Source organism: Ranitomeya imitator, chromosome 8 (genome assembly GCF_032444005.1).
Source record: "Ranitomeya imitator isolate aRanImi1 chromosome 8, aRanImi1.pri, whole genome shotgun sequence".
Taxonomy (NCBI): Eukaryota; Metazoa; Chordata; class Amphibia; order Anura; family Dendrobatidae; genus Ranitomeya; species Ranitomeya imitator.
Genome location: NC_091289.1, coordinates 142,293,758 through 142,310,861, shown reverse-complemented (window position 1 = coordinate 142,310,861; position 17,104 = coordinate 142,293,758). Strand labels below are relative to the sequence as shown.

At 41.1% G+C, this 17,104-nt stretch overlaps 1 protein-coding gene across 2 annotated transcripts in view; it reads right to left on the bottom strand.

Moving 5' to 3' along the window:
- Positions 1-1,589: 1,589 nt before the first annotated feature.
- LOC138648018 (flavin-containing monooxygenase 3-like) overlaps positions 1,590-17,104 on the bottom strand; it is a 57,161-nt gene continuing 41,646 nt past the window's right edge. For both annotated transcript variants that reach the window (XM_069737474.1, XM_069737476.1), the window contains 6 exons: positions 13,634-13,796; positions 9,709-9,851; positions 7,561-7,760; positions 5,882-6,237; positions 3,090-3,162; positions 1,590-2,959 (listed from right to left, as the gene is read on the bottom strand). In XM_069737474.1, the coding sequence (XP_069593575.1) occupies positions 2,617-2,959; positions 3,090-3,162; positions 5,882-6,237; positions 7,561-7,760; positions 9,709-9,851; positions 13,634-13,796 (1,278 nt within the window). In that variant the 3' untranslated portion in view covers positions 1,590-2,616. The remainder of the gene's footprint in view (positions 2,960-3,089; positions 3,163-5,881; positions 6,238-7,560; positions 7,761-9,708; positions 9,852-13,633; positions 13,797-17,104) is intronic.

Sequence of the window (17,104 nt, the reverse complement as noted above, 5' to 3'; positions counted from 1 at the left end):
GGTTTTGTGATCCATCAGATCTTGTCCTCGTCCTGCCCTGAGACCCACCATCTTCACCTCACTCTGCGACCCAGCTGTCATCTTCCTTTTCAGGGAGACAGAGTCATGACTCTCTCTGTACCTCCTACAAACCTTAGGTTCAAGACTGTCCTGGTATCCAGACGTGACCAAAGCTGGGTCCTCATTCTTCTAGGAAACTAACACTGTCGGGACCCATACTCTTCTGCTACAGCTTAGCTGCACTAGAACCTGCTAACTCTGCTATGGTCAGCCTTGCTTTCCACTCCACCCAGACTTGCTGTTCATGAGTCCTAGACTCCGAATAGGCCGTGTGACAGCCCCTACTTCCACTAATTGTAACCCGGAAACATTTTCTATGAAAACTGCTCTTACTCCTCCCAACTGGTGAGTTAATCCCAATATTAACTATCTAGTGTCCTATGCAGTGCAATGCAAACAGTATCCCTATCTGCTGTATGGGTCATTGTTCCCCCCAGTGGACAGACCTTCTGCATTCCCAGTGATGGCCTTATAGGCGAAGCCTGCAGGAGAACTGAAGTACAACACCGGCCATAGGGAATAAATATAACATAACTTATCACACAAACTAATAACATCACAACACACTTAGGAAAACACAAATAACCCTCCGGTTGACTGGACGTCTTCTTCAGCCCGCCACACACACACACACACACACACACACACACACACACACACACACACACACACACACACACACACTGTTTTTCAGGTCCTTGTTTCTGAGCTCAGCTCATTTACTGACCATGCTTTTGCCTGTACCTCATTTACCCTTCAGGTAGCTGGGTCAGAGCCAGACCATTCTTGCCAGTCTTCACCACCGAACAGCAGGTGACCCTATGGTGCCAGTGTAGAGTTCACTGTGTAAAGCCAAATCCATGTACAGGTATTAAAGTGTGAAGGCCAGGATAGCCTCTGGGATCTGGTAAACTGAGTGGCTAGTGCCAAACCTGTCAGTGGTGGCCATTTTTCGGTGACTTTGAACAGTGCCCTTCGTAATAGCTGGGTGAGACCTCATGTGGCAAATATTACAGACCCCACCTGGGTTGTGTCCCAACGTTCTCAGACTAATTTGTCTAGCACTCTTTACGGAAGTGTTGCTCAATGACTTTTTAAGGAAATTAGATAAACTGAGTGACAATTGATGACAATGATAACTTCAGCTGCCTATGATGTGGCATGTATAGTTCTCACTACATTGTCACCGCATGCAGCGGTAGACTTGCATGTAAAGACACTTATGCCAATACTGATAAGTCACATATTGGGACCCGTGTATCCACTATCAATTATTGTCGTATCACATATCAGCAACCCGTACACACTGCTGATCATTGGCATGTTCTGTATCAGCACCCCTGGTGTGTTAACATACTAAGCTGGTACACAGAGTTTAAAATATTAATTAACAGAATACTTTATATTTATATCTGAAGCACTGGACTTCCATTGGAAATGTTGCACCAGCAGGAAGATGGCACTATGCTTCAAGAATAACTAAAACAATAACAAAGCTTTAAAAACGGACATATGAGATAAGGAGCCACTTTTTTAGTTTTTTTTAAATCCATTTTATTTTGAAAAAAAAAAAAAGTGGATTCAAACCAGTCCAAATTAGTTCCTATGTATCAAACACAGGTAATGGATGATGAATCCAGTGGAGAGTCTCTTCTTTTGTGATCATACTGTTAATAAACACTCTACTGAGACGATACACAATTTAGAATGCGTTTTCCGTTAAACCTTTGCATGTTTGTAGGTTTCCCTTTAGTGTATTATTCTCTACTATGAAGTTAAATGTCAGCAGGTTTGTGCTAAGTTATCTGAGAGGAACATGATGTAGGGAGGAGAGCCTGATTTCAGTGATGTTTCATTTTTATTAGACTATTTTCCTGTTTCAATAAAATCAGTGTTTTAATAATTCAGGACTAAGTGTCTTGCGCCTCCTAGTCCTGCTGCTCTGTGCAGTTCTGCACCTACCACTGATTAACAGCTTTTTGTCATATACACAGTGTACCCAGAAATCTACCAATCAGAGGCGTGGGCAGGGTTATACAGGGCACAGCTTTCTGAGCAATGCTAGATCTGTCTCACAGGAAACAGGGATGGCATAAAAAATAACAGCATGGAGACCAATAAGTAACATATGGCTGGAATCAGGGGCTCTGCCCCTACCTCATGCTGCTGTCAAATCATATAGAAAAAACTGGTGACAGATTCCCTTTAAATGCTCATTGTTGAAATATATAGTCAACCTTGAAATATTGGGTGGTCAAATCAACCAATGAAAAGTGCATCAATAGTGGCTCTCCACTCTGGCTAAAAAGAGAAGGGCACCGAATAAGAGCCCCATCATGATGGAAACCAGCATATGTGATAAAATGAAATTGAAATGTTATTTGCCATGCTGAAAAAATAATCGAGTATTGACAAAAATCTATGACTAAAAGAAAAGATCAGCAGTTATCGATTTAAAAATACAGCTCACTAATCAAAGATGAGAAAAAAAAATCAGAACAAAAAAATGATGTATCAATAAAATATATCAGTGATGGCACAATGCAGCAAATGAAGCTAAGCCCATGCCCAAAACAAGGCGAGAAGAAGCAAGGGCAAAAGTAGAATCTTGACCATAGCTACAATGGAAGAGGACTGTTGATGAGCGGGGACAACTCTCATTCTAGTCGCAGCAATGGTTCTATTCCACTGGTTTAGAATAGCTTTACGGGCTCCATCCCACTTTCCCGGTCCATGAAGACGAAACTGATAAGGGCTGCAAGGGCCAAAGAATACTTCCAAAGCCAATTTTGGATCAGTAAGGCAGAGAAGAGGGAGATTTGGCTTGCACCCGATAAAAGAGCTTAATTCATCCATGTAAGTGACATAATCAGTGGATAGCGTCTCGCTGCGACCAAACCTGAAAGGTATAGAAAGAAAGAAAGAGCGATCATCCCAGCAATATCCTGCATCGGTCACGATTACGAGTAATGAAGCATCAATGCACACTGCAGATCAAATCAATAACAGAAGGGTTAACTTCAGCATACCAGTTCTTTTTTTCACCCTCCTCTTCATTTAATTCATTAATCATTGTCTCTTTTGGTGGCAATTTACAGGTACCTGAAATAAATGATAGTAATAGTAATAAAAAAAATGTAAGAAGAGAAGAAGAATGAGAAGAACGGGAACAGCGGAAAGAAGCAGAATAACTAATAATACTAATAACAATTATATCAATAAGCAATCAACTCTCTTTTTAACTTGGAAGTATTTTTTTTTATCCTAAGGTTTCTATAGACGTGAAGTCAATGACCCCACTCACTTCTCAATGCAGAAATGAGCGCAGACAGATTGCACCATTGAAGTGTAGGGACACTTTAGTTTTTTGGTTTTTTTTTAGAGCGTGTTATTTTAAATCCTGCTGATCGTTGGGAGTCTGGGTCCTGAGGCTGCATTGATCGCTGAAAACACTATACCCAACTCACTTCAAGGGGGAGATGTGATCAGATTCTACATGAGCGCGTGCACAGAGTGGCGATCCGGCTCGTTACAAAGTCTATGAGCTCTAATTAAATTAAGGAGGAAAACACGGAGCATTGATGAACAAAATATAAACAACGTTTATTACATAAATTAGTACATGAACAGACGTAGAGTTCAATAGCAATATAACATTATATAGTAACAGGAGCAACATGAATGCCTAGGAAATGCTGAAAAAAGTCCCCATCCCGACCCCACAAGTGATGCTCCACAAATGGAAAGCATACACGCAAGCCCCCCTCAGTAGTAACGCATAATAAAGTGCTATGTGCAAATAGACGGCCGCAATGGGCCTGACTCAAATAAGGCACCAAGCTACCAGACAAGCGTCCATAAATCGGACCCCATGATAACACCGCAAAAGTAAGGTGGCTGGTAATAGTGCACAACTTACAGATAGTAGGGGCAAGGACCGCCGAACATCATGTGATTAGGGTCAGGGGCTACTTCAAGGTCCTTGTTGGCATTAAGCGGCTATCCCCTTGAGGAAGCGGCACGGTGCTGCCGCGAAACGCGCGTCGGGGTCCACCTCCTGACCGTCTCCCCACCTTGCCCCTACTATCGGTAAGTTGTGCACTATTACCAGCCACCTTACTTTTGCAGTGTTATCATGGGGTCCGATTTATGGACGCTTGTCTGGTAGCTTGGTGCCTTATTTGAGTCAGGCCCATTGCGGCCTTCTATTTGCACATAGCACTTTATTATGCGTTACTACTGAGGGGGGGCTTGCGTGTATGCTTTCCATTTGTGGAGCATCACTTGTGGGGTCGGGATGGGGGCTTTTTTCAACATTTCCTAGACATTCATGTTGCTCCTGTTACTATATAATGTTATATTGCTATTGAACTCTACGTCTGTTCATGTACTAATTTATGTAATAAACGTTGTTTATATTTTGTTCATCAATGCTCCGTGTTTTCCTCCTTAATTTAATTATGGTTTGTTTGGAGCTGATTTCGTGAGTTCAGGGGGGTGGGTGGTATATTTATCTCCGCCGGTCCTTGTTTCTCACAATATGCATTTGGGATTTTTGTTCTCAAAGTCTATGAGCTCGTAGCATGCATAAAAAAACTGTGAAAAGTGTATTACTCTGTACACGTTAGCACTCAGTTTTTTTTTCTATTGTCCATTTGCTCCTTAAATGCAAAATAAAACTACTTTCCAAATAGTAATATTCTTCCCTTGGCTGCCTTTTTTGCAAAACTGATACAAGTCCACAGAGGAGTTCAGTTTCCTAGCTCTACGGGCTCTATCTCAGACATAGGAGCAGATAAGGTGTTCTACACAAATCTCATTACGCTGAAAAATTGGGAGAGAATGTAAAAATTCAGGAAAGGTGGAGAAAATTGGATGCAGATAAAGAGAAAAGCACATGAAGAGGAAAAAGATTCTGCATTGCAGATGTCCCGAATACACGAGAAGGTGACACGACCACAAGTCATCAGAATATTCTGTAGGATCTTAAATCCTAGAACTCTTGCAGAGAATGCAAAGGCCAATCTCACTTTAAAGGGAATCAGTCACCAAGTTTTTGCAACCCCATCTGAGAGCAGCATGATGTAGAGGCAGAGATTCTGATTCCAGAGATGTGTCACTTATTGGGCTGCTTGCCCAATAAGTGACACATTTTGATAAAAGTCACATTTTTATCTGCTGCACCTCTACCAGCTCTGTATAACCCCAACCACGCCACTTGATTGGCATCTTTCTGCCTATGCACAGTGCACACAGGAAGCTGCCAATCAGTGGTGGGGGCGGGGTTATACCGAGCTCATGAATGTGGAGGACTAACTGGTAGCAGGTTTACTAGTCCTCTATTAATAATTAATCTCCTGCTTATAAAACAATGATTTTATCAAAACTAAAGCAAGCAGCCCAATAATTGACACATCGATGGAATCAAGGTTTCTGACTCTATATTATGCTGTTTTCAGATTAGGTGGTAAAAAACTGATGACAGATTTCTTGTATGGTGATCTGATGATCTCCTGTTAGAAGCTGGAGCATCATTAGCCTATTTTGCATCTTCAGGAGGGAGTTACGGCCTTTGATTCACTAGAAGTCACAAAAAGAGCACTACATATACTGAGTGCAGCAAATCCTGAAGCCACCCTTTTTGCATTTATTCTATTAGTGGGGTCCAGAAAAGGTGATATTCCGCTCTGGCAACAAAGAATAGATCAGAAAATGTAATCAAATAACCAACATACACAGTGTGACCATTACTTATAAAATATTAGATAAAAAGACCCTTTGGTATTAATATTCTTCTCGTTTGAAGTTCCATCTTGCATACCTTTGATAACTCTCACAGCCCATCGAGCCTGCACATCAGAAGTTGGTGGGATCCCTCCCAATGATTGGACCAATCCAATGACTGCCAGGGTTGGCTTTTCTAGCTTAGGGGAGAAGACTCCTTTATAAAGTGAAACCTTGTTTTTAGTGTTCTTGACAATGGAATCATCCATAAATGGATATGCATAGGTGTAGCCAGTGGCGAATATGACAACATCCACCTTCTCCATCATTGAACCATCTTCAAAGACTGCTGAGGTTTCAGTGAACTCTCGGATATTGGGTTTTACAGTGACAGTGCCACAAGTAATGGCGGCCGCCAGGTCATCATTAAATACAGGCTCTTTCCTTAGAGACCTGCAAAAGGAATATAAAGAAAACATATCACGGAAAGAAAATACACAAAAATATCTATAATTAGATTAGCCAATCATTAGATTTAGGGGATTTACTTAAAAGAAAACAAAACTGAGAACATTAAAAAGGAATCTGTCACCAGACCAGGGTTTTACTGCCTTATTTGATGTAGGGGCTCATACCTTGATTCCAGTGATGTGTCACTTGCTTGTCTGCTGCTGTCATGGTGATACAATACCTTTTTTCTCTGCTGCAGACCTAGCAGAGCTTTGAATGTTGAGCTCTGTATAACCCCGCCCACACCACTGATTGGCAGAAAGCTGCTAATCAGTATTGAGGGCGTGGTTGGACTAGGAGGAATGAGGCAACTAGTCCTGTAGGGATAATCTGCAGCTGACAATAAACTGACCTTATTGAATCAGCAGCAATATACAGTCTAGTAAGTGACACATCCCTGGAATCAGGCTTTCAGCCATTATATCGTGCTGTTCTCTGTTTACAAAGCAAAAACCTACTGACAGATTCCTTTAAGGCGATTTTAAGATTCTAGGCAATCCATATTTTATAGATGTACATTCAACTCCAAGCAATCCTGCTGATCAGGTGAATGATAATATTTATCTGGCACAGCGACATATATCTATGGTTGTGCCAATGTCTGGTTCCAGTTTCGGAAAACCCCTGTCTCCCAGCTTCAGTTTAGCTAGAGCACAGGATTTTTGTGTTAAACAAACCACAGCCAGGGGGTTCTGAAACCAGAAAACCCCTTTAAGCCGAATCCAACATGTCCAATGATCATTTCCCCAAATATCTGCCATCATTGGACAATCAGAAGTCCACTGTGCACATTCCGTTCTATAGGACTGCCCCTCATAAAGAGGTTGCAGTACAAATCCATGCGAATGGATAGAAAATTGGAATATAGCCAAAAAAACATCAGCATCACATAGTAAGGGCTCACTCAGACGATCGATAATTCTCTCATGTGAGAGAATCGGATCGATTATGTCAATGCACTCTGATCAAATTCCATTTTTTCCATTGCCTGCGTCTGCGTAAATCGGACACCACTTAGATGACATCAGAGTGCAGTCAGATGTTTTCCACGTACCCACAGACTTGTATGGGTACACGTCATCCAATCTGAGGAGCCACCAGCAGCATGCTGCGATTCCTTTCTCATGCCGACAGATCTTCACTGCCCCATAGTATAACACTGGTCTGAATGTTTTACGATAAAACTTCGGATAGCATTCGTCCCAGTTATACGCTCGTGTGAGCCACCTCTAAGTGTATACCTAGTTGCAAAAAAAATGTACATACTTGTCCACAGGCACCAAGCCGTAGTGGCTATGGTTGAATCTTTTTTCCATCATACTTTCATAGAGCCAATCCGAGACCAATCTTGGTAGAATCCAGTTTAGGAAAGACTGATAGCGGGTGAGATAAACCATGTCCCAAGGATAACCATTATCCCACACACGGCTCATTATCCAAGAGCCACTTCTAGTGCTTAGAGTAACCTGAAAAAATGGAATATAGTAATAGGTTACCAATATCTAACTACAAATTTCTAACCGGTAACTACAAATCCCTCTTACAATACATGCTTGACATTTATACTGAATAAGTTTCATTATAGTAGTTTTATAAAATTGGCGCCAAGGCAAGGAGGGATATAAAGTGAAGGAATAATGGTTACTTATTCCTCTCATTGTGAGGATATTCTGTCCATCAATCATCTCACCACTGCAGTCAATCACTGGCCTCAATTGTGATGTTTGCATGTATAGCATGTGACTGCTAAAGGCTAGTGATTGGCTGCATCAGTCAGATGGGCATCACTATTTCCACGTGCTATGCGCCTGCACATATAGGGTTAATTAGAAGGAAAATAGTGTTCAAATCATCTCTTACTGGAGAATTGGCAGTTAAAGGGAACCTGTCACTCCCAAAATCGAAGATGAGCTAAGCCCACCGACATCAGGGGCTTATCTACAACATTCTGGAATGCTGTAGATAAGCCCCCGATGTATCCTGAAAGATGAGAAAGAGAGGTTATACACACCCGGGGGGGTGGTCCGATCCGATGGGCGTCACGGTCCGGTGCCTCCCATCTTCTTACGATGACGTCCTCTTCTTGTCTTCACGCTGCGGCTCTGGCGCAGGTGTACTTTGTCTGCCCTTTTTAGGGCAGAGCAAAGTACTGCAGTGCGCAGGCGCCGGGCCTCTCTGACCTTTCCTGGCGCCTGCGCACTGCAGTACTTTGCTCTGCCAGCGTAGAATAATTTTAACACGGACTGCAGATTAAACCTATACCTGCACATCATAACTCATCATTGGTTCCAACTGTTAGGCTACATTGAGTATACGACAAGTTCATGATGTCGATTTTCTTCCCCCATCAGATAAATTGGGTTACTGGTGTTTTTTTTTAACTGCGTGTTTGACAGCATTTGTTACATGCTTTTTTTATTGCAGCTTTTTTTGTCTCTTTTTGCTATACCACGCCATTAGCTATGTCGGGGCAAAAAATAATCCCTCACAAATCCCCATATCCTGAAAATTAAAAGTGTTACTGGTCTCAGAAAATGGTGACACACCATCAAATTTTTTTTTTATTATTACTTTTTTTTAATTTTTTTTACAAATGTACAATTTTTTACCACCACTTAAAAAGTGGTGAAGAAAAAAGTGCTAAAATAAACCTATACATGTTTGGTATCTGTGCACAGACTTGGAGAATCATATTGCTCTGTCAGTTTTACTGTAGTGTATATGGTAAATAAATGTAAAAAAATATGGAATTGCACATTTTTTTACAATTTCGATTCACTTGAAAAGATTTTTCTCAATTTCTAGTGCTTCACAGGGGAAAATGAATGGTGCGTTTCAACAGTACAACTTATCCCACAAAAAAACGAGCCCTCATTTGGCTATGTGGATGGAAAAATAAAAAAAAGTTATGGCTCTTGTAAGAAAAGGAAAAAAAAAAAATGGAAATTGGCATCAGCGCGAAGGGATTAAATAAAGCTGCTTTGTTTTTTATGTTTTTCCTGGTATTTGGCTTTGACAACTTTATTGATACAGTCATGTGCTAATTACATGCATTTTTAATGCATTTCCACAGTGGAAAGCACTAAAACCATTTGCATTTTTACTTGTGAATTTTCCCCATGTAATGCAATTCAATAAGGAAATTACAACTCAAGTCAGTTTCTATTGAGTAAAAGGAAAAGCTCATGGGCATGAGATATCTATAAATCCCATTCACATTGCTGGAACTGGAAGATGTTGCGTTTTTGTGATGAGTGAAAATACACAGCATCAAAAACTCACTCATCGTGGGAACTTAACTTCAGTAAGCAGAAAAAATATATAAAAACAGAAACCCGATTTTAGAAATCATTTACAACAATGCACAGGAATCAGTTATCACTGCTGATCAGAATTGTTTTAATCACTTGTTACCTGTTTGGCTGTCCGCCCAAGCTCTACAGCAATATCCGCCCCGGAATTGCCCAATCCGACAATAAGCACATTTTTGCCGACATAATTTGAAGGATGCTTGTAATCTCTGTTGTGCATATATTGGCCTTTAAACTTCTCAATACCTAAATATAATTAAAAAAAAATATAAAAAAAAAATATGTAAAGCTCAATATAAGGGCTCGCTCACACTGACGTATAATACGAAGGCGTGCAATATGAGAAAACATCGGATTTCACTCTGACCAATGTTATTAAATGATTATGCCATTTTGCTAATTTTTCCTCAGCTGCAATCAGACTGAGGAGGGAAAAAATTAAAATCGCTGCATGCAGTGATTGACTGCGTATATCGGACGCAACTCACCAATGCAAGTCTGTAAGTGTGAGAAAAAAGAAAATTGGAAGGAGCATGAATCATGCTTATTGCGCCCAATTTTTATGCAAAATCTCAAAAGGAAACGTGACATTTCATCAGCCAAGTACAGTAAATTCACAGACCGAACCATCAGAATAGTGGGATCGATATACAGAATAGATAGAATAGATATCCTGTAGCTATTTAATGTCACAAGCCCCTTACATATAATAAACTTAAACTTGAAATGCCTTTCATGTGGCACTAAAGAGTATTTAGCCTTATTTAACCTCTTAGATAAATATTTTAAACAATGATGCAAGATCCCCCCTATTATTGATAACCAACCAAGGTAAAGCAGACAGCTACGGGCTTATATTATCAGGCTGTGAAGGTTCCTGGTTATTGGGCTATTACCAGCCGAAAAATACAGGCCCACAGCTGCTCCAGAATTGGCGCATCACATGCTTATTGCCTTGGTGAGGTGGCAATCAAGATAATGGTAGTTAGTGTTAATTAAAGCTATAATTTGTCAAAAATCACAGCTGCCATCAACCACTGAGCTTAGTAATGGAGAGGCGTCTCTCCCATTACTAACCCATTAATCAAAAAGAAAAACACGCAGGGAAAAAAAACAAACACTTTATTTAAATAAAGACTCCCATAAACTATCCCTTGTTCACCAATTTATTGAAAAAAAAATCCCATGCAGGTCCGAAGTAATCAAAAAAAGAATACCTGAAAACATAAAAAGACAGAAATAAAAACAATAGACAGTCCCCATTACTCAAAATGCTCCCACGAAGCTCCACCGTAGTCCACGTTCCCTGATGTCTCTGGCGTGTGTGAATAGCAGGAAAGTTCCTGCTATTCACAGGCGCCGGGTAGTGGTGACAATGCTCATCATCATCTCCATGCCTCACTGGGCACAGCGAGACCTGACTTCTTTGATGAGCTTTTTAGTCTCTACCTGGCAGGCACTTGTGAATAGCAGGAACTTTCCTGCTATTCCCAATTGCCAAAGACATCGGGGAATGTTGACTATGGGGGAGCTTCGTGGGAACATTTTGGGAAATAACTGGGTGAACAAGGGACTCTATTGTTTCCTCCAATAAATTGATGAACAAGGGATAGTGTGGGGGAGTCTTTTTTCAAATAAAGTTTTTTTTTCTTTTTGATTACTGCATTAGTAATGGGAGTGTTTGATAGACACCTCTCTAATTACTATCCCCAGGTATTGATGGCAGCTGTGATTTTAGACATAGTGGCCATCAACCCCAACTATCGTTACTCCAACTGCCACTGCACCAGGGAAATCAGGATGAGCCAGGTAAAGCACCAGAATTGGCACATCTCATGGCTGCGGTCTTGTAATTTTAGGCTGGGAAGGGACCAATAACTAAAGATCTTACCAGCCTGATAATATAAGCCCACAGCGGTCTGCTTTACTTTGGCTGGTTATCAAACATTGGGTGTATCTCATGTCATTTTCTTTTAATTATTTATTTAATATGTAAAATAAAGGCTAAACACCCTTTAATGCGAAATGAACGGCACTAAAGGGTGCAAGTTTATTATATGTGGAGGGCTTGTGACATTATACATCTACAGGATATCTATCTATTCTAGCCAGTAGCTTAGCTACCGGAGGGCAGAGGGTGCAGCCGCCCCAGGCCCTCCTCTCTGAGGGGGCCCACCCGGAGCTATGCTAATTTTAACTACATCGACGTACGCAGCACGCCGATACAGTTAAACTGTGCGGAAGAGCAGGGAGACATGATTTATCGGGCCCATGAGCTGGGGGCGGTTCCAGCACTGACACAGAGCCCCTCCAGCAAGTTCAACTGTATCAGCATCTGCCGAGTGCCGATATAGATGAAAGCAAGTTGGAGGATGGAGCGTCAGCTGAAGTTTCCTCCCCCATAATTCTTCCTCAGCGTCTGATGTCTCAGCACAATGACGTCATCAAATGGTGCCCTGTACGCGGAGATGTGTAACACCAGAAGACAAGCTGGCATTGCGGAGACCAGAGCAGTGGAGGAACAAGGAGGAGAGGTGAGTATTGTGTTTTACTGTTTTTTAGGACACTATGTGGTGATAAAACTGTATTGAGGACCATGGGGGGGATGTATTATACTGTATATGCTATGGAGGGGATACTTTATACAGTATGGATGATGGGGGAATGTATTATACTGTATGGACCATGGAGGGGATGCTTTATACAGTATAGACCATGCGGGGATTCTTTATACTGTATGGACCATGTGGGGATGCATTATCCTGTATGGACCATGGTCAGGATTTCTTCTGGATTCAGACTGTTGAAGAAACACTGTCACACACCCATGAAAAGTTGCAGATGCAATGAGCTAACAATGTCTGATTTACATCGGAACTAATTAATGGTCAATCGTTGAACAACATAATGCCTAAAAAGGAGTAAAACATAGCTCATCCTAAGACAAAGTGAATTTTGGGTCCATTCATGAGCGCTGATTGGTTGCAGCGCTCATGTGACGTCAAGGTTGGGTGGGTGGCTGGGTCAAGGTTCATTGGTATGTTTTTACTATGCTCTAATCAACTGTATTATTAGGTTGATTTAAGTAAAAAATAATCCTTCATGATAAAATTGCTAGTACTAAAGTGGTTAGTCAAGAAAACAATTGCTGACCTATTCATAGGCTAGGTCATTAAAGGGAATCTGTCACCCCATTTTAAGCCTATAAGCTGCTGCCACCTCCATCAGGGGCTTATCTACAGCATTACAGAATACTGCAGATAAGCCCCAGATGTAACCTGAAAGATAAGAAAAACAAGTTAGATTATACTCACCCAGGGGCGGTCCCGGTGCGGTCCGGTCCGATGGGCATCGCAGTTGGGGTCCGGCGCCTCCCATCTTCATGCGATGACATCCTCTACCTTGCTTCCTGCTGCTGCTCCTGCGCAGGCGTACTTTATCTGCCCTGTGGAGGGCAGAACAAAGTACTGCAGTGCGCAGGCCCCTGGCCTCACTGACCTTTCCTGGCGCCTGCACACTGCAGTACTTTGCTCTGCCCTCAACAGGGCAGATAAAGTATGCATGCGCAGGAGCTATGACACAAAGCAAGGAAGAGGACGTCATCGCATGAAGATGGGAGGCGCCGGACCTGGATCGCGACGCCAATCAGACCGGACCACACCGGGACCGCCCCTGGGTGAGTATAGTCTAATTTGTTTTTCTTATCTTTCAGGTTACATTCGGGGCTTATCTACAGCATTAAAGAATGCTGTAGATAAGCCCTTGATGGCGGTGGCCTCAGCTTATAGGCGAAAAATGGGGTTTAATGAGATTGGTGGAGGATCAAACACCCGGTATTCCCCACTATCAGCTGACATCGGCTCTGGCAGCAACCGAATATAATATACAGAGCAGACCATCGCATCCCTGTAGTGGCTGCTCTTGAGTATTACTGTGTTCCACCTCGTACATCCATTACATGCAGGTGGAGCAGATTTAATGTAAGTACACAGTCTTCAGTATAATATTTATAGTAAAATATGACTTACCACAGAAGGTTTGAAGGGGAAGATTTGGATAAACATGGTGACCAGTGCAAATGAGTACAGCATCAAAGATGGTTGACTTTTGTTTTCCTTCATGATCTGTAACAACATCCCATTGTCCTGTTTTGGCAAAGTCTGGTCTTTTCTGTATATGGACCACAGCTGTCTAACAGGAAAATTGGTGTTACTACTCTTTAAAGTTAAGCTGCTATTTCAGAAAGCAATTTAGCCACACATTATACCTGTTTCACAAATGTGTTCTGACCTCCTAGGCATATACGTATGAAGCAGTCCGCTCAGGTCAGAAGACCTGGCCATTGGTCTTCCAATATGAGAATGGTCAATGTTTCATAGATATGTAAAACCAGCTTTACCAAGAAGATTTGTGATGTGAAAAGATTAGAACACTAGAAATCAATGATGCTCAATAAAGTAAATTGTTCAACAGTAAATTTCTCTCAATAGCATCTCCTAAATTTTCCCTCTCCAGGTAATCAAGGCAATTTGAACCTTTCACAAACTACCTTAATATAAAATGATGAACACAAATCTTGTATACCAAATGTAGAAATCTCTACTCTGATCACTTAAAAATAGTGCATCCAATGGAACAATTGACATATTAGAGATCAGAAAGCACTAAAATACTTGGTACTCGGTTGCTCGTTGCTCGATCCGAACAATTCCTAATACTTGAATACTCGTTTTGAGTAATGAGTATAATGGAAGTCAATGGGAAAGTCAAAGTTTTTTCTGCAAACCACACAAAGAGGTCTGGCTCTGATATTCATCCAGTCACTCCTTCGGGACTCTTGTGTGCTTCTGCCAACCTTGAAGCCCAATAAAGCATGATATACTATATGAATGAGTAATTGAATACAGTAAAACATTTTAACAATTTTTTGATGTACAATAACAAAATGTATTGTAGTACCGTGTTAGCCAGAAAAAAAATCGATGTGAATACTTTTCTGCCCAATGATGACAAAAGTATTCTAGAAGTGACACCTTTATTGGCTAACCAGAAAATAATCTGTTTGCAAGCTTTCAGAGCACAGTGGCTCCTTCTTCAGGCAAGATTACAAGACAATTTTTTGGAGTGCTATAAATCACAGAAATGTACCCAGACCACATAATACTGTATTGCTGAGAAATATGGCCCTACAAAATTTTTTAACTCTTTTTTCAGTTTTATAGGTCACAGGAAATGTACCCCAGACCATAGAATACTGTATGGATGAGAACTGTAATCCAGTCAATTTTTTAATGCTTTTTTGTAGTGTTAGATATCAAAGAAATGTAACACAGAACACATGAAACCATATGGAAGAGAAATTTAAGCCTGCACATTTTTTTAACTTTTTTATTTTTAAGTTTTCAACATCACAGCAAATGCACCCCAGACGTAACATTGTATGGGTGACAGATTTAACCCTGCACATTTTTAATTACTTTTTTTTGGAGTGGTATATATATAAAAAATTCATCCAGAACAAAGAATACTGTATGGTTACAAAATTTAACTCAGGGAAATTTAACAAATATTTTGAGTGTTATATAACACAAATCACGTAATACTCAATGGATCAAAGCATATTCAATTTTTTCACCCCACAAAAGAGCTGCAGCTATATATTTGCTAAAGGACAGCCTTAATCCCTGTCTACAGACTGGATTCTGTCACTGTCCCTGCTCCTGTGACTCTCCCTCCCTCCCTAGGCATAATGCAGATTGTATGTGGTCCAATGCCAGTATGATGGCTCAGCTTCATCACCAGCATCAACGCTACTGATTCACTATACTGTGCACAAAGGCCTAGACAAGTACTTTCTCCCTCCAATACAAAGTGTCACAGAGCTGTGGAATTGCATCAGTGTGCCATGCCAGGGGGTGCCTGTTCTTTTATAAGCCTGATGATGTCACATGACCAGCCAATCACAGTAATGCCATAACATAACTAAAATGGCTACAGCATTACAGTGACATGCAGGCAATCCCCGCATGCTTATTTATGGGTCACAGTTAGCAGTGGGGTACCACAGGGGTCAGTATTGGACCCTCTTCTTTTTAACATATTTATTAATTACCTTGTAGGCGACATACAGAGCAGAATTTCAATATTTGCAGATGACACTAAACTCTGCAGGGTAATCAATACAGAGGAGGACAATATTATATTACAGGATGATTTCTGTAAACTAGAAGCTTGAGCTGATAAATGGCAAATGAGCTTTAATGGGGATAAATGTAAGGTCATGCACTTGGGTAGAAGTAATAAGATGTATAACTATGTGCTTAAGGGCTCATCTCCACTTGTGAGGAAAACGGACGAGTGCAATCCGATGAAAAATCGGATTGCACTCGGACCAATGTTTTTCAATAGGTGACATTCCATTTGCGATTTTTTTCCCAGCCGAAATCGGACTGAGAAAAATCTGTGTCGGCTGAGAAAAAAATCGCAGCATGCTGCGTATTGCTGAGATTCTCGGACGAGACTCGCCAATGCAAGTCAATGGGTGCGAGAAAAAAAACGCATGGAATACGGACCATCCGTATTCCATCCGTTTTTTACGGATACCTTACCATTCTGTGGCACAGAACACTGTAAATAGTCCTGTAAATGACTGTATAAAAATAGTTGAACAGAAAAAAAACGGATTGCATACGGATGTAAAAACGGATGATGCGATTAAAAAATCGCATTACACTCGCATGACACTCGCATGACAATCACACACGTTACATCAGTTTTTTCGGTCCGTAAATCGGACCGTTTTTTTCTCACACAAGTGGAGATGAGCCCTAATTCTAAGACTCTGGGCAAAACCGTCAATGAAAAAGACCTGGGTGTATGGGTGGATGACAAACTCACATTTAGTGGCCAGTGTCAGGCAGCTGCTACAAAGGCAAATAAAATAATGGGATGCATTAAAAGAGGCATAGATGCTCATGAGGAGAACATAATTTTACCTCTATACAAGTCACTAGTTCGACCACACTTAGAATACTGTGCACAGTTCTGGTCTCCGGTGTATAAGAAAGACATAGCTGAACTAGAGCTGGTGCAGAGAAGAGCGACCAAGGTTATTAGAGGACTGGGGGGTCTGCAATACCAAGATAGGTTATTACACTTGGGGCTATTTAGTTTGGAAAAACGAAGACTAAGGGGTGATCTTATTTTAATGTATAAATATATGAGGGGACAGTACAAAGACCTTTCTGATGATCTTTTTAATCATAGACCTGAGACAGGGACAAGGGGGCATCCTCTACGTCTGGAGGAAAAAAGGTTTAAGCATAATAACAGACGCGGATTCTTTACTGTAAGAGCAGTGAGACTATGGAACTCTCTGCCGTATGATGTTGCAATGAGTGATTCATTACTTAAATTTAAGAGGGGATTGGATGCCTTTCTTGAAAAGTATAATGTTAAAGGTTATATACACTAGATTCCTTGATAGGGCGTTGATCCAG